The sequence below is a fragment of the Aotus nancymaae genome, unplaced genomic scaffold, assembly GCF_030222135.1.
Source record: "Aotus nancymaae isolate 86718 unplaced genomic scaffold, 86718_ANA_hifiasm-v0.15.2.pri h1tg000010l, whole genome shotgun sequence".
Taxonomy (NCBI): Eukaryota; Metazoa; Chordata; class Mammalia; order Primates; family Aotidae; genus Aotus; species Aotus nancymaae.
In genome coordinates, this window is record NW_026988421.1 from 17,258,414 (window position 1) to 17,279,909 (window position 21,496).

Here is a 21,496-nt window from a genome sequence, read left to right on the forward strand (position 1 = left end):
CTCTCATTAATAGTGTGACTGACCATCTTTCTCTATGTTCGCCCGCCAGTGAGTTCACCTCTTTTATGAGTTGCCTGTTAGGTCTCTCACTCTATAACGTACTGTAATTCTGTCTGTGGGCTTGGAGTGTCTGTCAGTATCCAGTTGGAATATCTGACTCTTTTTCTACATAGTAATTTGAGAATTGCCACTTTATTGAGCTTGGGAGAGTGAACTCAGCAAATCTTCAAGAAAAGAGCAAATGACATCTGTGCCTGTTTTTACCCAGGCCAATTATAGGCAGAGCATCGACAAGTTGAAGTACAGCTTGGTGACTGACACTCCACAGATTGTTCAAGCCAAAATCAATGCCCAGCAGCTGAGTCATGTAAGTAACCAGCCCCTGCCCAGCCGGATGTGGGGGTCTTGAAATTGCTGCTTTGAGGCCTCTGGGACATCTGACCTTCAAGGATTTGACTTTTATGAATGGTGACACATGTCTTATTACAGCCAGAAAATGACCCCCACTTCTTTTAAATTTTTTATTATGGAAAATTTTGAATACATGCAAAGTAGAGAATAGTATAATGAATCCCCATGTACCTGTCACCCATCTTCAACAGCCATCAACTCATGGCCACCCTGCTTCTTCTATATGCTTGTCCAATTCTCCTCTTCCATATTATTTTGAAACCAATCTCAGGTATTGTATAATGTAATCTGTAAATATTTCTGTATGAATCTCTAAAAGGTAAAAAAGAAAAACACATTTATATAATTTCAGCATATCACATCAAAAATCTAACAATAATTCTTAACCTCACCTCACCAGTCATCCAATGTTCAAGTTTAATTTCTGGTCAGGAATGCTTCTTGGATGATGCCGTATTCATCCAACAGGAATCACATGTCTGGTTGGCTCTCCTCTGCATGTGTGATTTAAGATGGCCTTTTTGTCATTGTGAGCAGGCATTTGATAATTACCCTGCACTGCAGAAAAATGTTTTTTTAAAAAGTTCAATATTCTCAAGTGCTTGTAGGGGGAGTTGGTGAAGCAGTCACGGGGAACTCTTTTGCAAACTCACAACTTCAAGTGTGCCTTTGAGTTTTTTTACTTTTCATTTGATACCTTCAGTTCATTAATTTAAAACATTTACAAAAAGTACAGGCTTCCTTGTAAAATGCCTTTTCCAGAAACTCCTTCTCAGCTATGGGTCTAAGGGAAAAAGAGTTATGAGTCCCTAAAGTTCTCTTTCTGCCCATATAAAAACCCTACAGATTTATTCTGAATCCAACAGGTGAATTACCGTGCTGACTATGAAAAAAATAAGTTGAATTACACATTGCCACAGGATGTCCCTCAGCTGGTGAAGGCCAAAACCAATGCTGAACTCTTTAGTGAGGTAAGTGAGCAATGTGGGGAGAAGAAGGTGAAGGGGGTTATGGAGTGATATCAAAACAAAGATACCGGGATGGTCCACCAAGTGGGAAGTGTCTGTCCCTGAGAAAGGCTCATCAGAGGCTCATCAAGTTGTAACTTTGAATTTTGCTATGTCACGGTAGTTTACTAGTGATAAACTGGTCATAGGCATTTATTCCCATTATATGAGCATGTGTACAATCCATGTGCCAACACAGACACACACACGTGCGCGCACACACACACACACACCCCTACATCCTCATCCTCATCATCTTAGTGAACTGGTGGTTTACTGTGCGGAGGAAATTTAAGTTTTAAAAAGATCAATCCGCATCATCAGATTTCTCTTGGAGTCACAAGTGGGCTACGATTTGGCTTCTCACTCTAAATGGAATTTCAGGGGCAGGAGAAGAAATTAAAAAGAACTAACATTGTTTAAATGCCTGTTCTATCCTGGGGTAGGCACTGTATGTGTGGAGTTAGTATAAGCCCCCAGAGGTATTATAGAGGCACAGTTAGTGAAATGGGCTTTGGTGTCAGAGAGACCTGGGTTCAGATGTTGACACTGCCATTTTTAAAATTTATGTCACCCTAGGTAAGCTCTTTAATTTCTCTGAGCCTCACAGGCCCAATGTGAAGATTTGTGGTTAATGAGTAGAACTCATTTATGAAAAGGCCAATAAATAGTAGCTGTTATTGCCAGGGCAATGTCAACACTTCACATTTATGTTATACTTCACCAATTTAAGATCTCTTTCCATATATTCTATCCAATTTATTCTCACAGCAATTCTGAGAAAGAGAATATGATACTTTCCTTGCAAATAGGAGATTGAGGCTCCAAGAGGTCACTGGCCAAAGTCACATGATCAGAAAACAACAGAGCAAGGAGCAATGCTATGTCTTCTCTTTGTCCTGTTTCATTACCACTGGCCTGCATAGCTCTACAGCTAAGGACTCAATTAACTGTGTTAATAATTACTGTTATCATTTTGATAATAACAGCCAAGACTCTGGTCTGTAAATAGAGGAGAAAACCAACTTTGCTTTAAAAAAATCTTCTTTGACTTTCAGCAGGAATATGGGTAGCAACTCCTATTCACTTGTGGTTTTGTTTGTCAGGTTAAGTATAAAGAAGGCTGGGAGAAGACGAAGGGGAGAGGATTTGAGATGAAGCTGGATGCTATGTCTCTGCTGGCCGCCAAAGCCTCTGGGGAGCTTGCTAGCAATGTAGGTTTTCTCTCATTAACTCAGGAATGCATAAGAAATGGTTCCAATAAAATGTCAGTGGTCCTGCCGCAAAAATAATGATTGTTAACATTGTAAACATCGCAATACTTTAATCTTCTTCTGGATTTGTGAAAGACTGGCAGGGGTGTTTTTCTCAGAATCGTTCCCCTTGTACTTGTTAAAACCAGGGCCCCTTAGATAGCAAAGTTTCTCTCTCACTCACAGTAGATGTTCTTCTTTCTCTCAAGATTAAATATAAAGAAGACTATGAAAAGACAAAAGGCAAAGCCGCAGGAACAGCCGACTCTAGGCTTCTGCACTCCCTGCAGGTTGCTAAGATGAGCAGTGAGGTAAACTCTTTTTCTGACCCCCAACCCCTCACTTACAGTTGTGTTACTTTAAAAGCTTTTCCTGGGCCTATTTCACTTGGGACTGTTACCTTTTGATTCACTTCTACCCGCAACTCTTTTCTTTCCTGGCTTGCATAAGAAGCTTGTTTGGTTTATTTATTTTGCCAAAGTATACTATTTTTTAAAAGTATGTGAGGAGTGTGGACCTAAGGGTGACAGCATCTGCTGATCAAGGTAAAAAGGTGTTCAGCTGCATTTAATCATGTCACAAATGTTTGCCAAGTGACGACTAAGGGCAAGACACTATATGAGACCCTGGGGCTATAAGAATGAACAGCACATAGTAAGTTTCTCCCTTGTGTAGCAAAAGCATCCTGCTTAGTGTGGTGCTGTCCTGGTCCTGTGGTTACAACACATAGGATATTCGAATATTTAGCAAGCCGGCAGCTCCCAGGCTCCAGCCAATCAGAATGATGATGCTTGTAAACAACTGTAATGGCTGGAGAGGAACCTTGTTAAATGTCACTTACCAAAAGGCTTTGAAGAAGGAGAGTTCTGCTGGAAGAAACAGACCTGGTTTCTAATAAAGTCTTCCCTACCGATGGTGAATAGGCAAAAAAGACACTTGAACATGGAGTTTCTGCTTTATGAGGGCCTGTTCCAAGCTGTGAGGCCAACTTATGCTGCTCCGATGGTCCAGTTGGATATAGTTACCCAATGAGTCGTTAAAGAGCCATAGTTTGAATAGAATAAGTTGGCATCTGGGCTGCCATTTTGGATGTGTCTACAGAATAAGCCGAATGAAGTGCATAATCGTGAAGCATAAAGAGGCATTGAGAATTTGGTTTCAGATTAGACAGAACGCATTGGTGTTACATATTTGCAGCTGAAGGAACTGGGGGTCAAAAAGATTGTGTCTTGCCCAAAGCCATATGGTAGTCGGTGGTAGTGGTAGAGGGGTAGTGAATTAGACCCTAGAACTCTTATTACCTGGCACCACACTTTTTCTACTATAGCACACTATCTTTCACCATCACCACACCATCATCAGCACTGTCACCATCACCATCACCATTGTCACCATCACCACTGTCATCGCCACCACACCATAATTACCATCACCATTATCATCACCACCATCATCAGTCACCATCATCACTACCATCACCACCACCGCTATCACTACCACCATCAGCACCACCAAACCACCACTGTTATTGTCATGCTAACATTTATCAAGTGTTTGCTATGTGACAGTCCCTGTACTAAGCATGTTTCAGCTAGTATTCATTTACTTATTATAACAGTCTCCTAGAGGAACATGAGTCCTTGGAGGGGTGTCGTAACTTTCCAGAGGTCAACCTGATCTGCTGTTAAAGGGCAGATCAGGTTTGAACTCAGGCTTGGCTGGCTCTGCAGCCCAAGCTTCTTGATTCTATCTCTTAAAGCATCCATGAGAATTGCGACTAGAGTGTTCTCCTGGAGCAACCAGGTAAAAAGGTTTAGCATTGGCAAGAGACAGTCCTCCCAGAAACAAAGTAGTGTGGAACCTCAGCTCCCTCGTGATGCTGCCTTATAGACCCAAGACTTGGGTCATGCCTTTCTGACAGAAGGGTGGCAGTGCCCAGAGTGCTGATTCTCCTGCTCCTGAAAGCTTGGGAATCTTTCCTGCATTTTCACATCACTTCTGCAAAGGGTGGGCTTCAACTAACAAAATGACCTTGTTTTGGTACATTCAAGGTTGAATATAAGAAGGGCTTTGAAGACAGTAAGACCCGGTTTCACCTACCCATGGATATGGTAAACATCAGGCATGCTAAGAAGGCCCAAGCTCTCGCCAGTGACCTGGACTACAGGAAGAAACTGCATGAATACACCGTGCTGCCCGAAGATATGAAGACTCAGTGGGCCAAGAAGGCCTACGGGCTGCAGAGTGAGGTGAGCCCTCACATTGCCAGTTCTCCTCATGCATCTCTTGCAACTGGACATGGCTTCAGAGTGAATTCAAACCTGTGCATGAGTCTATTACATAACTCGGAAGACTAGGAAGAACTGCAGGAAATGTGCTGGGGCCAGAAAGGACAGATGGGGAGGTAGGGATGTAGCTGACACAATGGAGACCGGAGGGTGGAGGATCAGGGCTCAGAGCTAATGCTAAAGTCAAGATGTGTTGGTGATGGGGATGGGCAAAGGAGAAGAAAATGTTGAAAATGGTAAATCAATCTTGGAAATTTAGCAGATTGGCAAATAAAGGCCCTTGGTCAACAAATTTGAGAAATACCCTTTTTGCTAAGGTTGGGGTGTCTCAGCTCTAAGGTAGAGCATGCTACTCTTATTACAAGGTGGGCCCAGTGGTTCTACCTCCCAAGTGGAGATCTGCCTGGCCATAAAGGAGCAGGGAGCAGTTCTTCTAGGAAGGCAAATACGGGATCAAGATCTTGCTAACTCTCCCATCACTTTGTCCTGTCTCTGTCCATGTGCCCGATGAGAGCTTTGTGATTTTTCTCTTGCAGCTGCAGTACAAGGCTGACCTGGCATGGATGAAGGGAGTCGGGTGGCTGACAGAGGGGAGTCTCAACTTGGAACAAGCCAAGAAGGCTGGACAATTGGTCAGCGAGGTAACCTGCACTTGGGCCCCTGGCCTGCAGCAGTCCTCAGTCCCTGAGTCACGGAGGATGATCTTTGCATCTAATTCCCCTTCTCTACCCTCAGATTTATTTTGGGTGTGGTTCAAAGTGGGAGCACTTCATTTCGCACCTGTAGCACATTCTCAGTGAACTTTCCACACCCTTAAACTTCCTGAGGTGGTGTTATTTAAAAAGCCTACCAATTTACTTTAAGTAGCAGTTGCATCCAACTGCTACTTGTGTAATATGCAGCACATGAGAAAACAGCACTTCTTATGTGAGCAGTGTGTGATTCCTTTTGAATCAGGGAGTCCAGTATTTGGAGGATAGTGTTCTTATTATGCCTGTGCCTTAAATTCACTGCAGATTTCAGGCAACTCACTTAACCTTCCCGATCCTCTTTCCTTCATATAAAAATAAAGAGGCTGGATCGGATATTCTCCCAGGTCCCTGCATCTCTAAGCCCTTGTTCCCTTTATGCCATAGAAAGCTGGCTCTGGCAGCAGGCAGAGGAGGACTTCTGAAGGACATTTCATTGGGAAGTGTCACTATTTCAGGAACTTTGTTTGGAATCTTCAAAGGGCATTCTTGTTTCAGGGCCGAGAAGGCTGAGTCGGCATATCTCTTGCAAGTGATAATAATGGTGATAATAGTAACTGCCATTTATGGACTGATAATCATTATTGAATCACCACTTTGGGTGTATTACATACATACTGTTATATATAGGTCACCACAGTCCTATGTGAGTAGATGGTATGATTATTCTATTAATATTCCCATTTTACATATGAGGAAAGTGAGATTGAAGTTACACTTTAAGTAAGTACAAGAGCTGGGTGTTTGATCTGGTGCCCCGGCTTTTGACTGTGAGACAGTATTGCATCTCAAACACATATCTCGTAATCTATTTTTATATTTCCACTGTACTCACCCTCCTCTGAGACAGACATATTTAGGGTTAGAATATAGAATAAGGTGAGACAAAAGCATAACCCTTTAGGGCTCTCATTACCTGACTTCTTGGAGACCAACTCAAGTTCAGGTGGAGCAACCAGAGCAGCAGAGGGGAGAGAATGCAACTAGATGGTCCTTGAGATTCAGGAGTGTCAGTTTCTATCTCATTTCATGTATTGCCTACTAATTTTTAAGCTCCTCCAGGGTCAGGAGGATATCATCTCCTTCATCTTTTTTATGTTCCTTCTGTGCTCTGTAGAGAGTAGATTCTTGGCTGCTCAGCAAGTACTTGTGATTTGACCAATGCATAGTCTGGGATGGCTAGGAATTTCCAACAATGGCAGGGCAATGGGACTCCCTTCAGTTAATGTGGTGAAGGAGTTTTCTCCTTCAACACGGCGGAACTAGGGAGGAAAATTAGAAGTCTCTTTGGAATGTTTTCTGTAGAACTGTTTTTCCCTAAAGGAAGAAAATTTGGACTTTCCAGTGTTCCAATCACTATGTTGGGTATAGCTGGTAGCTATAACCCTCTTGCTGATGGCATGGGAAGTTTGCCAGCACCAGGCTGAGAGCTCATCTCTGATCTCCCTGCCACGTGAAGGTTTTGCTTCCACACGCTGTCCTCAGTGGCCACCTTTCCCAGCAACTTTGGCAGTTTCAATGGAAAAGCCAGAGGAGCTAATCTTCAGGAAAGACAAGCAGTCCCTGCAGGGGGACAGAATTAGCACACTGAAAATTTGCCAGTTAATTCATGGCTGTGAGATGGGGACGCTGTGAGGACAAGACCTCAGTGATCTGGAAAATCAGAAACTCACCTGAAGCCAAATCTCACCTGACCGCCGGCTTCTGTCTGTAGCTCTGTGTCCCCTTCCTTAAAGCTGCTGCCTCCTGGACACTCATGATAACACCATGGCAATGGCTATGTCCTAACACTGTCCCAGGGACCTGACTCATGCATAAAACATGGTGTTGAAGCCTCCGCTCCCCCCTAGACTGAAGTAGCTTCTACTGTTGTGCCCATTGGACACTCTAAGCAAGGGTGGCTCAGAGTGGATTAAGTGATGTGCCCAAGGTCATGAAGCTGGAATGATGTACAGACAAGATTTGAACCTCAGTCTTCATCATTGTAAAGTCCAGGTTTCCTCCACCTCACCCTCCTATGTTAGGTCTAGATTTAAAAAATGTATACCTCCCTGGGGCACACAGTGAAATACAGGGTTACTGAAGAGGAAAATTACATTTCCCTTTCGGTAATAGCAACTAAAACAAGTTCACTGGAGCAGCCTGTCTCAGGCCTGTGTGGTTCTGTTTAAGCTGCAGGACCAACGAGAACATTCCTCCCAAGGAAATGCCTGGACCACAGAAAGTATGCGTGTATGTGTACACATGTGTAGGGCAGTAGGGGCAACCCAATCTTAATGCTGTGGGATCCCTTTCCTTTGGAAACAGAAAAACTACCGGCAGAGAGTAGATGAGCTGAAGTTCACCAGTGTGACCGACAGCTCCCAGATGGAGCACGCCAAGAAGAGCCAGGAGCTGCAGAGCGGGGTGAGTCCTGGGCTGCCCTTTCTCCACCAAGCTGCTGTGTCATGGGCCTAGAAACCTCCAGGGACAGCAGCAGGTGCTGCCCAGGCACAGTCCAGAAACCAAAGAGCCTTCCCTTTAAATAGGCTGGACCCAGCTTTCCCCAGGCTTCCAGGCTGTTTCTGGAACTGGACACCAGGCCCTTGCTTCATCCACCACCATCTCCCCTGATTTTTTAGGGATAGATGCAGGGCTGACTATTCTTTTCAGCTTCCAGTATTCTCTAGTGCCTTTTTTATTCTGTCTCCTATTTCTCATCAAAGACTCTTAATTCTGGAGCCAGGAGAGAATTCTCTTGGAGGAGGATGTTTGCATTTGGGGTGTGTGCAGGTCACACCCATATGAGCTTATTTATGGGGCCAGAACAAAGGACCACATACATTACTTACAGATTAGTTCTCTGCACCAAGCAAGACCATAGTTGCTGAAATCTGTCCAGGACTTTCCTAGCTTTCCTTCCTAAATGTCCAGGTAAGATACCTGCCAGAAAGGTTACTATCAATATAATTCAGAGTCAGAAGAAGCTACCATTTGGAAACTCAAGTTGGGGATGGAGGGGAAATGGGGAAAGAAAGAGAAGAGTGACAAGTTTGCCATGGAAGAGATGTCCACGCATGCTCACTTTCCTGGTGTCGGTACCCGTGAATGTATTAAGGTTGATGATGGAGGAGCAGGATGCAGAGTTTGCTTCTTATTTTTCTCACCTGGGGAGTCTGTACTAATCTGAACTCCCTGGTGGTGTATTTTTAGGGCCACAGACAGTGTAGATAGCAACAGCTTGCAGAGGTTGATACCATCCCAAAGGAAAGGTGTGAAAAGAGAAACCTTGGAGGGGTTTTCAGGTTGGCTCCCTACCCCATTTTTCTCCCAGCTCCTCCCCACTCCTTCTGCTTCTCCCATCATCTCTCCTTGACTATGTTCTGCCACTCAGAGTCTGATCTGGTGGGTTTTGTGATGGACTTTCTGTGCTAGTCAGAGAAATGCCAAGCAGACAGATACACCACGAGGGATGTCACCCTGCCCACCTCGCCCCTGCCACCTGCTCCTGACTCAGTGCTCTCTCCCAACAGGTGGCCTACAAGGCAGGAAATGAGCAGTCTGTCCATCAGTATACCATCAGCAAAGACGAGCCTCTCTTCCTTCAGGCCCGAGCCAATGCTGCAAATCTCAGCGAGGTACAGAGAGAGGGAGTGGGCAGCATGAGCTCTGCTCCCCTGTGTGTATAGCCACCTGGTCAACCAAGCCCACCAGCCACGGCGTATTGTCTGTGTCAACTGAGGTTACATACATCTGGTTGTTCTAAAAACAACTCACCCAGTAGATCTGCCTCCTGATCAGTGTTGTAGGGGGAGAGGAGGACAGCTTTCACAGGAATGAGCTAGTGGAGGACTTGAGCTGCTGAATGTTTCCTGGGGTGGGAGATAGGGGTTATTCTAGGTGCCAGAGTTGAAACAGCATAATCATGGCAGAGGGGAGTAAGAGCTCATACATTTGCTCCGAATGGTCTGGGTTTGATCCTTGGTTGCCACTTACCAGGTGTGTGTCCTTGGGCAAATTCTTTATTCCCAGCTGTCTCATTGGTAAAACAATGCCAACATTAGTCCCATCCTTACTAGGTTGTCATCAGATTTCAATGAGTCTCAGAGGCATGTGCACAGTGGTAGCTGTTAGTCATGAAAGCATCCATAGTTCCAACTTTCCCCCTCTCAGTATCTTCTGGGGAGGGTGTTTTCTTGGCTCTCCCTGTTCAGCTTCTGGGTCTTTGGGTTCCTGATCTGAGAAATAGATGGGGAGGAGAATTGGAAGGAGAAACAGAGGCTAAGTTGATTCACACACAGAATGGGAAAGGAGCCTTCCAGAAGAAAGATCTTGAAATTTGGAGATGGGGCAGGAGAGAGAATGGAAGGAGCAAGGAAAAGACCCAGGTGGACTAAAGGCTGGGGGAAGGCAGAAGGAAAGAGAAAGAGGAGCAGCTGAAGCCACTGCTGGCTGGCTGGGCTGCATGGACAGAGATGGAGAACAGACCTTTCAGAAACATTGCTGTGCTGTGTGATGTTATCTCGCCTTTGGCATGTTTTTAAGACTTCCACAAAAACTCCTAGTATTTGCTAAGGCTTCTGGAGTTTAATTTCTGCTTTTCTTGATTGAAGCCCTGTGTGTCAAGAGGCCTTAAGGCAGGAAGAAAGCCTGGCTGTATTCAGACCACATGATTTCTGTGACTCTCAGAGAAGGATGTAATAATCGGTATTGCTTTCTTAGAATGGTCATGAGAGTCTAGAGAAATACTCTCACATGAGGAGAACCTCCTCACCTTCTCTCCTAAATCCCCTTAGAAACTGTATAAGAGCAGCTGGGAAAACCAGAAGGCAAAAGGGTTTGAGCTACGTCTTGACTCCTTGACCTTCCTGGCAGCCAAAGCCAAGCGGGACCTGGCTAGCGAGGTGAGTACATCACCAACTTGTAAAAGAGACTTCAGAATCCCGCCTTTTTATACCTGGGAGATTCTCTGAGTGTCTGGGCAGGTTCTTAATCTCTCTGAACCTCAGTATTCTTATCTGTAAAATGGAGATAATAGCAATCACCTTGCAATGAGATAATCACATCTGTGTCTATCTATTTAATAACTGCTTGCCACACATTGATTTTCAGTAAGTGATGACTTATTATTAGTAGTGGTAGCAAGAGTAAGAATCCAAATTTCTCACTTTACAGATAAACTGATGCCCAGAGGCATTCCATGACTTTCTAAAGACATTGTGGTCTGTTAATGGTTAATACAGGCTCTGGTGTCAAATAGACCTTGGATAAAACCCCACCTCTGTCATCCATGAGTATAGTTACTTCAGGCAGGTTGTTTAACCTTTCAGAATCTCAGTTAACTTGCTGGTAAATTGGTGATTGCAAAATGGTGATGAGGAAATGGAGTGAACTGATGTAAATGGAGTGTTGTATAGCCTAATGCAATCTGTTAGGAGTCAGATGTGAGAGAAGGAGCTTGAGCCAGAATGTACGTCAAACTCTGCTTCCTTCATCGGGAAAGTCTATCTTCAAAAAAAGAAGAGCTGGACCAAAAACAACTGGTTTGGTGATGTTGTTGGTTTATATTCTGACACAAGCTCTTTATCTCTTATTTTTTTTATTTTGAGAAAGAGTTTTTTTCTTGCTGCCCAGGCTGGAGTGCAATGGCACAATCTCAGCTCACTGCAACCTCTGCCTCCCAGGTTCAAGCGATTCTCCTGCCCCAGCCTCCCAACTAGCTGGTATTATAGGCGCCTGCCACCATGCCTGGCTAATTTTGTATTTTCAGTAGAGGAGTTTCTCCATGTTGTTCAGGCTGGTCTCGAACTCCCCACCACAGGTGATCCGCCCACCTTGGCCTCCCAAAGTGCTGGGATTGCAGGCGTGAACCACCGTGCCCAGCCATAAGCTCTTTATCTTGTTAGTTGGTAACATTTTACAAACGAGCCCTGGTCTGTGGATGCTCTTGAGTTCCACAGGCTTGTCCCGTGCTTGGTTTATAGAAAGGGTTCCATAAGTGGTGGCAGGTATTGATACTGTTTGTCGTCGGCAGAGCTGAGAGCAGAACCTGAATCTACCACTGGCTGAAGCAATGATAATGTTGAAAATCATGCCACACACTCATGCCTTCTGACAGTTTTCACAGTTTTTTCATGTTTATTCTTACTTCTGGTCCTTGTTACTCTCAGCCTAGTTTTATTTTTCAAACAACGTGGTCCTTTTTGCTCCTCATACTCTGCCAAATGGATATGTACCCCAGTGATCTTTTACTTCGAGTCCCTTTTATACGCAGCAATTGTAGTTTGGCTATTCTGTATGTTTTTCATTTCATGGCTACTTTTATTTATAATGTTCTCACTATTTAAAAAGAGTTAAGGCCACTTAAAAATACATCCAGAAGAGTCGTCTCCAATAATTAGAGAAAAGATGACCTTTCACTAGATAACTGGTAGAAGATTATTATTATAGCTAAGCATTCAGTTTAGCTCTGAGCTCCTGGCAGCTGAGGTGAAAAGGGAAATAATGGGTAATAACATTTTCTTTCACTGTTTGATGAAAGAAAATATATCAGAGGTTCAAAAAAGGCAAACTTTCTTATGCCTCTGATTCTAACAGGATTCTGTCCGATGGCTTTGTCTCAGCTCTCATGCATGGGGTCTGAAGCCTAACAATTCCTTTAGGAGATTCTAATGTATCCCTGTTCCATTCCTCTTATTTAGGTGAAGTACAAGGAGGATTATGAGAGATCCAGAGGGAAGCTCATTGGGGCAAAGGGTGTACAGGGAGATTCGCAAATGAGCCACTCACTGCAAATGTCCAAGCTACAGAGTGAACTGGAGTACAAGAAGGGATTTGAGGACACCAAGTCCCAATGCCACGTCTCGCTGGACATGGTCCACCTCGTGCATGCCCGCAAAGCTCAGCATTTAGCCACAGACATAGGCTACAAGACAGCAGCACATCATTTTACGGCTTTGCCCACAGACATGAAGTTGGAATGGGCCAAGAAGGCTTATGGCTTACAGAGTGATGTAAGCTCTGTGTGAGTGTGTGCACGTGTGTGTATGTGCACGTGTGTTGTGTGTGTGCTAGTGCTAGTGCAAGTGTTTCCCTAATTGTCCAATGCAACAATTTATGCTATGGGACACCTGTTTCTGGAACCCTAAGTGGCAACACTTTGCTAGTGGTTGAACTTTTATTCAAACTAGGCCGATTTTAGATTCTGTACTAACAGAAGAAATCATAGAGTGACTTTTTCCTTCTTGGAACTCTGGCCTATGTATATTTTCCAGGTTTCTTTTTATTGCTGGGGGGAAGTATCTTTGTGTCATTCCTAGTGGTGGCCTGTTAGGGGAGAGCATTGCTGATCACTCATCCTGACTTCGGTAGTCCTCATTTTTGGAATGGGAGGGTTGCCAGTTTTCAATAACCCTTTTCCTGTCCTCCTTATCCTCCCGTCCCAGTTATGCTTGCTTTCTGTCTTCAGGTGACTCTTGCACAAGAATGAGGGTGAACTGAAAGGCAGGTTAGCTGCAGCCAGACTGTTACACAGAAAGGGTGTGTGTGTGTGCATGTGTGCATGTGTTTTTGCCAGAGCCCTGGCAGAAACAAAGTGAGTGACAAATGATATTATGAATAATAATGATTCATAAAGGGTGTATGTGTGTAGACACGCCCTTCCTGGTAGAACTGTTTCATGATAAATGATGATATACTAGTTTGAGAGAAGTGTCCATTTAAATGACTTTCCATTAAAATGACTCATTCGACGGCAAGTAAAGAAATGAGAAGAAATGCCCCCTGCCCCCCGAACCGAGGTGGGTAGGAAGGAATTGGCACTGTGGGAAGCCTCCGCTGTCTTGTGAAATTCCCTCAAATAGAGCCCACCTGGGTTCTGTTGTGAATTCTCATTTTCTTGATCCCCCTTGTGTCATTTTAAACAAGAAAACTGGTAATGCAGACAATGAGGACGTGCTTCTTTCCAAGTAGACTCTTCCGTAATGAGGGGCAAGGTTGGTGTGGCCCCTCCTGTGCCACCCCCAATAGTGTTGGTGGGGCCTAAGGCCACCGTCCCAAGGGATGGCTCCAATTAAAGGGGAAATTAATTTACTTTTAGGAGCCTTACCTGTGACTGTGCAGAAATGCATAAGACAAAAGTGGCATCTAATTTGACTCAGCTGGCACCAAGGCTGTGTCGGGAGCCACTAATAGCCCTTTAAATGTCTGTGCACCAACAATGACCTGCTTTTTTTTTTCTTTCTCCTTTGTCAGAACCAATACAGGGCAGATGTGAAGTGGATGAAAGGCACGGGCTGGGTCGCCACCGGGTCATTAAATGTGGAGCAGGCGAAGAAGGCAGGAGAACTCATTAGTGAGGTGAGATTTCCTGACAGCCTGTAACAGGCCTGGCTGCGTTAGGCGTGCGGCGTCTCTGTATAAAATTAAAATAATTTCCACTCAAAAGGCAAAGAAAAAGGCAAAGCCACATGAAAGACCTCAAAACCCAGACTAGGGCTGGTAATTAGAGGGAAACCATATACCAAACACACACCAGTAGGGGCCCAGAGAGTCCTGGCAAAAACAAAGTGAGTGACAAATGATATTATGAATAATAATGACAATCAAACAGAGCTCAATTGCTACCCACCAACTTACCTTTTTAATGAAGCAACACAGGAGGGATGATGAAAAGATACATTTATTGCACCCAAAAAGCGCTTTGGTGACTTTAGGCGCATTTTCTTCCTCTCTTGCTGCCGCAGAGTAAACAGTTTTTGAATATTCACGTGGTGGCTACCATGTGACACGGTTCTTTTGTGAGAGAGGGTCTTATTTCAGTTTACTCAGTTCTGCCTACTTATAGCCACCTTGGCTGGACCCTATAGCATTACTGCTTGCAAAAATAGTCATTTCTTTACATTTCAGGACAGTGCCATTGAGCAGATCTTTCTGAGTTTCTCAACTTCGGCACTATTGGCATTTTGATTTTTGTTTGTTGTGGGGTTATCTTGTGCCCTGTAGGATGTTTAGCAGGACATCCTACAAGGATGCCAGTAGTGCCTTCCACCTGGCTGTGACAACCAAAAATGGATCGAGACATTGCCAAATGCCTGCCAGGGAGCTGAATTGTCCCTGGCAGAGAGGCACAGGACGAGGCTCCCAGGAGGAGGCTGAACAGCATCAGACCTCTCACACCTGCTCTCTTCGTGTTTGCTTGTGGGGCGACTTGCTCAGAAGACAAGTGAGCATTTGCCCAGTTGTCTTCAGAGTAACCTGGTCTTTCTGGACTTTTCTGAGTGGGGAGGGGACCATAATGGTCATAGTCCCACAGGATGTTAGCTTTGGCAATGAACTTCCTGAATGTTTTTGAGGAGGGTTTCTTTCTGACATAGTTAAAATAGAAAGACACCCTTGTTGGTTTTTCAAACACACCTGTCCAGCATGTGTATTATCCCATGGAACAGCATTCTCATTACCTGGAACATTGCAGAGTTGACTTCAAAAAGTGACCTTATGCTGATTGGCCTGATTTTTAGAAACCTTGGTCAACACTCAAGGCTCAGAAGACCCTGGGAACTCCGTGGGGATAGCACTGTTCTAGTTTGTTCATTCCAGTTCAGGAGAGGCCCTCTGGGAGGATGAATGTGAAGAACATATAGGAATCAACATTTAGGATTCATAATCCCAAACTCTCAATCTTGGGTTCACTCATAAAAGGAAATGAAGGCTAAAGACCATATTTGCATAATTTAGACTTCAAGATGATTTCCTCCATGTGTCTAAATCTGACAGCCAAAGGATCAAGGGATCGTTGGGGGACCACGTATACCAGTGTTCTTAGTTAGCCACCTCATTTTGCATACTTTCTCAACAAATTTGCTTATCCTCTTTGATGCGCTTGTCTCATACCAATCCTCAAACTCTAGTAAGTAAGACAAGACATCTTTCAGCAACTTTCCCCCCATCCCATGTCAGGCTGTCACATTTACAGGTCAGTGTCGAATTGGGCCACCTTCTTTTCCTTCTTTTTTTTTTTTTTTGAGATGGAGTCTCACTTTGTTGCCCAAGCTGGAGTGCAGTGGCTCACTGCAACCTCTGCCTTCCGGGTTCAAGCGATTCTCTTGCCTCAGCCTCTCGAGTAGTTGGGATTACAGGCGCCCACCACCACACCTGGCTAATTCTTATATTTTTAGTAGAGATGGGATCTCACCCTGTCGCCCAGGCTGGTCTCGAACTCCTGACCTCAGATGATTTGCCATCCTCAGCCTCCCAAAGTGCTGAGATTATAGCTGTGAGCCACTGCACCTGGCTTGGGTCACCTTCTTAACTTCCAGAGAGGATGCCAGGCACTGTTGAAAGGGCCACAAATGCATATGCACACCTACGATCCAAAGCAGAGGTCAGAAAGCCTTTTCTGTGAAGGACCAGATAGTCAATATTTTGGGCTTTGTAGGTCATATGGTCTCTGTCACAACTAGCTGGAAGATGGCCATAGGCCATACATAAGTGAATTAGCATGGCCATATTCCAATAAAACTTTATTTACAGAAACAGGTGGTGTACTAGATTTGGCTGGCTATTGATCTGTAAGTCAACCCAGTATATAAAAATCCAACCAGATAAATGAGAGCCTCTTTAAGATGATTATTCTGTTTGGGAAAACATACACTGTATTGTCTCATTAAAATAATAATGGTTTCAGTGTCCTAGAAATGTACTTTGATTTTTAAAAAAGAATTTAAGCAGATTTTCAGAATACTTCAAAATTGGGTCTCTAGGTCTTTGCCAGCATTTTTGTGATTTTTTTTTTCTTCAGTGTGCTTCAAACTGTGTGATGATTCCTTTCAGTAATAACACCCTTTTTCCTGTTATTGTAATATTTTAAAGAATTATTACCTATGTTAACTGAACTAGGCTTTAGCGTGATTGGACAGTATACACTCACAGGTTGTGAGGGTTTTGACTGTGATAATGTCTGCCAGTGTTTTTTTTTTGTGGACGGGAAATAGAAAGCTTAAATGGATGAATGTAATTCTGAATGCTCTTTCTTGCTTAGAAGACCCGAACTAAGATATGTAAACAATTGTGACAAAGTATTTGAAGCCTATAAAAAGAATCCTTTTCTAAGTGTGTATCCTACGGTATTTTACTAGTATAACCTAATTTTGAGATGTTTTCTTTGCACCAGGTAGAAATACTTTAATGTTAATTGACATGAGGTTATTCTTAAATTGAAACAAATATTAACCTGAAAGCACCTAGGATATAAAGATGGAGGAAGCAGAATAATAATTATGTTCACAAATTCACTCTAATCTCAAGCAACCTATGATTTTCTCTTTCAAATGGCATGAAAGAGCAGCACAAAATTCACAGCTTTGATCTTTTTCTGCTCAACAGAAGAAGTACCGTCAGCATCCAGATGCTTTGAAGTTTACCAGTATTAAAGACACTCCGGAGATGGTCCAGGCCAGAATTAGTTATACCCAAGCAGTGGATGTAAGTGATAATGTATATACATTATGACTCTAAGAGTGGGCTCTTCTTTCAACACTGCTATTGAAGCGGAGGGGTTCTTGGGTTTGCTCCTTCTGTTGTCCTAAGGATGAAGGCACTCCCTGTCCTTTGCAGAGGCTTCCCTTAGCGGGGGTGCTTCCTCATTAGGATGCAAATGGGGGTGTTACTGCACTTAGAATGCCAAGTGGGGCTCCACCACCCCACTGCCCCGGGATGCTCTCCTGCCTTTCCATTTGCATGTCTCACCGATTCATGGTGAGGCCTTTTTCCCCTCTCCTTCTGTTTGAAAGTGTTGTTTTCAGAGCTGGGTGAAATTCTTGGTAATTGGAATCCTGACGCTGTGCTTAGAGCTCTTTATGACCCAAGGCCAGCAATTGTTGCTCTATGAATTTCCCAGAGACTTTGAACATGATTTGGGTCTGATTTATATACATTAGACTAACTTTTAAGCCATTTCCCATACTCCTTTATGATGTGAAACCAAGATTTGACCCCTTTCCCTCGTGGGAAAGGTTGGCTGGGGTGCAGGGTTGCAGGGTTGGCTGGAGACTAAAGTGAATGATGAGGTCCTGAAAAAAAAAATCACTTTAGGATATAGATTAACCCTGTTCGGCTGATTCTGCTAAGAGAAACCTATGGACCTTCATGCAAGGCAAACCCAGCTTTTAAATACCCTAAAACCATTCAACTTTCCGTGAGGAAAATTTACAAACCTTGGAAGCATAAGTTTCAAAATTCTCTCCCTTGTTTCCCAATTGAGCAAATGATTCTGGTTGCACTTTATTTGACAGGCATTCTGAAATAGCCTGAGTGCCTGTCAGAATCTGGGATGGGATGATTTACAAGCTTATGGATTTAGGAATTTATAACTTCTTCATAATTTCTGAGAAACACAGATGGTCCAACAAGAACTTTTATATGAAGAAAATCAATACATATTTCTTCCTTACCCTAGCCAACTCTAGGGGGCACTGCTGTGATACGTAGAAACTTGGACACATTGGAAACTTTGTCTGGTGGCTGATGCCAAGTGCATGTGTCATTACTAACTACCAGGATATCCTAAGCTCAAGTCAGAGTTCTGGGTGAATAGACTCCCAGACCCACCCAGGAGATATGTCTTAGAGCAAGAATATTTGAGATCAGGGAGTGAAGGAGGATTGAGACAGGGAGGTGAAAACCTCACCTGTGCAACAGCCATCTTCTTTCTTGCCTTCTGTATCTCGATGCCCCCTCATAGCCGATAGTTAATTGCCAAATTATTACTGGATGTTAAGTAAACCTCATTTTCTCATTTGACACCCATCTCAGCAGTATACTATGAATGGGGCGTTCACTGAGGGGAATGCTTCAGCTTGTCATGTTCTGAGCTAGGAAGTAGAGCTTGGAAATGACATGCATGTCATCATGCTAGCTGTGAAATCTGGGTGATGGCAGGGTTCTTGAGATCGTGTCTCTATGAGGAGGTGGCCGCTGCAGCAGCTTGGTCTCTTGGAGTGTAACCTGGCTGATGGCTGCACGGAATGGGTTGTAGGTTTCATGAAAACCTCCTTCCATCCACAGAGATTATACAGGGAACAAGGAGAAAACATAAAGCATCATTACACACCAACTGCTGACCTCCCTGAAGTCCTGCTGGCCAAGCTGAATGCTATGAATATCAGCGAGGTGAGGCTGACCCAAGGGCTCTGGTTTTAATGGCGGGAGAGCAGGGCTGGCCTCGTGCGCATGCGCACAGTGCCCTGCACGCAGAAGCCACCAAGCTGGTTTAATGTTCTGCCAGCACCACCTTGAAATATGTGATGTTTTTGAACAAGGGGCCTCACATTTTCATTTGCACTGGGCTCTGCACATTATGTAGCTGGTCCTGCAGAAGAGTCCAGCTCATTTGAAAGGATGATCTGGGAAAACACTCTGCTTAGTTCGAAGAGCATTGGTTTGGAGGAGCTGGAAAGTGGGGACATCAGATCTAGCTGAGTATATGCAGTGGCTATACACAGGAGAGACTTGGGGCTGAACTTCTACTTCTCCTCCCCAAAATCTCTATCAGCTCCCCTAATCGCCATTTCTGTTCTTTGACAGCCACGTCTGACTTTTCTTTATCTGACATATAAAGCACTATGCAAATGCAAGCTCATACTTTCTTCTTCCAATCAAATTGCTGCTTAGAAAAATCTGTCTGTTTGACTCTAAAGCCCTTGCTTTTAACTCCTCCCCTCTATGCCTCAACCCATCCCCCGCCAACCCTATCCCCTGCCCACCTCCAAAGGTGGGCACAAGACAGGATCCAACTCACATGGGTTTAGCTGAGCCACTGTGATCTCTAACTCCAACTGACCAGGGAGGGAAGGGACCCACCACAAACAAGCCTTCCAATTTGGTGAGCCAGAGTTTAGGAAACCACCAGATCACCTAAAGGTCTTTCCTTGTGCACTTCTTCCCGACAGACCCGTTATAAGGAGTCCTGGGGCAAACTTCGAGACGGCGGCTATAAACTGAGGCTGGATGCCATTCCATTCCAAGCAGCAAAGGCTTCTGGTGAAATTATAAGTGATGTGAGCATTTACCCCCATTCCTGTGACAATGCTGAACATTAACCAGTTTTCACTCCTTTTGCCCCTAACCCCTGCCTTCTTTTGCCTGTGGATAATTCCCTGTCCTCTCTGAACTGACTGTGTCAGGGCAATCAGATAATGACCAGTGAGAAAGAACATATCTTGCAACAAAAAATTCCCCAGCCTGGGATACAAAGCCAAATGCTGGACTGTAAACATAGACTCTGGGCAGATGAAATGCACCCTCCGCCAAGGTGTTCATAAAGAGAGTCCACATGAAGAGATGGCTAACAATGTACCCACCTTCCTCCAGCGCGGGCCGCCCACGTGCTAATGCATCCTGCCATTTCACAGCTGAGCCCTTTAGTCATTGGGAGTCTTGCATATGAAAGAATAGACCTTTTGACGACTCCCGCGCATTTTCTTTTAACTCACCCAGTTACTGTCAAAAGAACAAAACATTTTCACCCAATGCCCACCTCTTCCATTCTGTGTCCCTTATCCCTGAGCTGTTCCTCTCTCCCGCTCTCTTTCCCTTTAGTACAAATACAAAGAGGCATTTGAGAAAATGAAAGGACAGATGCTTGGCTCCCGGAGCTTGGAAGATGATATCAGCCTTGCACATTCAGTGTATGCGACCTCACTGCAGAGTGATGTAAGTCAGAGGAAAGGCATCAGGGCTGCGGGCCCCCCACCTGACAATGCTCACTGCACAGCAACTGCACATCGTTTGTGCTTCTGGATGTGGGTATTGGTTCTGTTGCTAACTTGCTATGTGACATTGTTAAATCGCTTGTGCCCTCTGGGAAACAGCTTCCTTCTCTATAAAAATGAGGTGCTGGACTGGTTGACCCCTTAGTTCCCTTCTGGGCTGGGCATTCTATGATTTTGACCAGGGGCCACCAATAGGGCCTGTGGGCTGGATTTGGCCTCCAGAGGTGTTTCGTTTGGCCTGCAGAGTGGATTCATTGCAAATTTTTAAAAATGGACAATTTTCTATAAAAGTGTTAAGCTTCTGGCCAGAAGCTGGACCTGGATTCCTTAAGGCTGCAGTTGGTTGAAGTGGTTTCCTGTCAGCTCCATTTAGAAGGGATCCATGCCATGGGCCGGGCAGCCACCCTCTTCTTCACTTCCTGCTTTACTCCTTTATGCTACCTGCCTGGCCCCTGTAGGCATCTGAGTTTGCAATGACCCTGCCATTGTTGGTTGTGACCCTCTGGAGGCTGGCAAATGTGTGCAGGTGCTGTCTCTTTGCACGTATGTGAGTTGGCTAACATCAGTGATGAAATCTGTATCCAGTGTGTTACAGAGGGCTAAGCACTTTTATATGCGGTGTCTCAGTTAACTGTCAGACTATTTCTAGGAACTCCATCTTGTCATTCTTCCTTATTTTTTGATAGGGAAGTACAAACTCTGAGTGGTTCAGTCCCTTGTCCAAGGTCAGCTAGATTGGATAGAGCCAGCCCATGGAGCCAGCTTTATCTCTCATGATCTTTCCACAGCTTCACATGTTCTCTGCCATTTTGTATCCTGCCTCAGTTTCCCCATTTACAACTTTCTTTTCCTTTTCATGCTGGGCTACTGACCTAAGAATATGAGGTTGGATATGAATTGTTCTTGGCGTTATGCCAGGGGTGAGGACAGAATGAATGGAAGTTGGGGTAGGAGGTCAGGAAGGGCAATGAAAGACAATGGAAGGACAGAGGAAGATGAGGAAGAGGTGGTGATTCTGCATCTGATTATTCCCCAAGTGAG

The 21,496-nt window shown here is 44.4% G+C and overlaps 1 protein-coding gene across 8 annotated transcripts in view; it reads left to right on the forward strand.

Annotated features, from left to right (window-relative positions):
• Positions 1-21,496, forward strand: part of NRAP (nebulin related anchoring protein) — a 75,899-nt gene that overhangs the window by 30,590 nt on the left and 23,813 nt on the right. For all 8 annotated transcript variants that reach the window (XM_012448009.3, XM_021676936.2, XM_021676939.2 and 5 more), the window contains 15 exons: positions 269-367; positions 1,278-1,382; positions 2,525-2,632; positions 2,881-2,982; positions 4,723-4,920; positions 5,496-5,600; positions 8,016-8,114; positions 9,221-9,325; positions 10,484-10,591; positions 12,389-12,700; positions 13,941-14,045; positions 17,070-17,168; positions 18,750-18,854; positions 19,634-19,741; positions 20,283-20,396. In XM_012448009.3, coding sequence (XP_012303432.2) covers positions 269-367; positions 1,278-1,382; positions 2,525-2,632; positions 2,881-2,982; positions 4,723-4,920; positions 5,496-5,600; positions 8,016-8,114; positions 9,221-9,325; positions 10,484-10,591; positions 12,389-12,700; positions 13,941-14,045; positions 17,070-17,168; positions 18,750-18,854; positions 19,634-19,741; positions 20,283-20,396 — 1,872 coding nt within the window. The remainder of the gene's footprint in view (positions 1-268; positions 368-1,277; positions 1,383-2,524; positions 2,633-2,880; positions 2,983-4,722; positions 4,921-5,495; positions 5,601-8,015; positions 8,115-9,220; positions 9,326-10,483; positions 10,592-12,388; positions 12,701-13,940; positions 14,046-17,069; positions 17,169-18,749; positions 18,855-19,633; positions 19,742-20,282; positions 20,397-21,496) is intronic.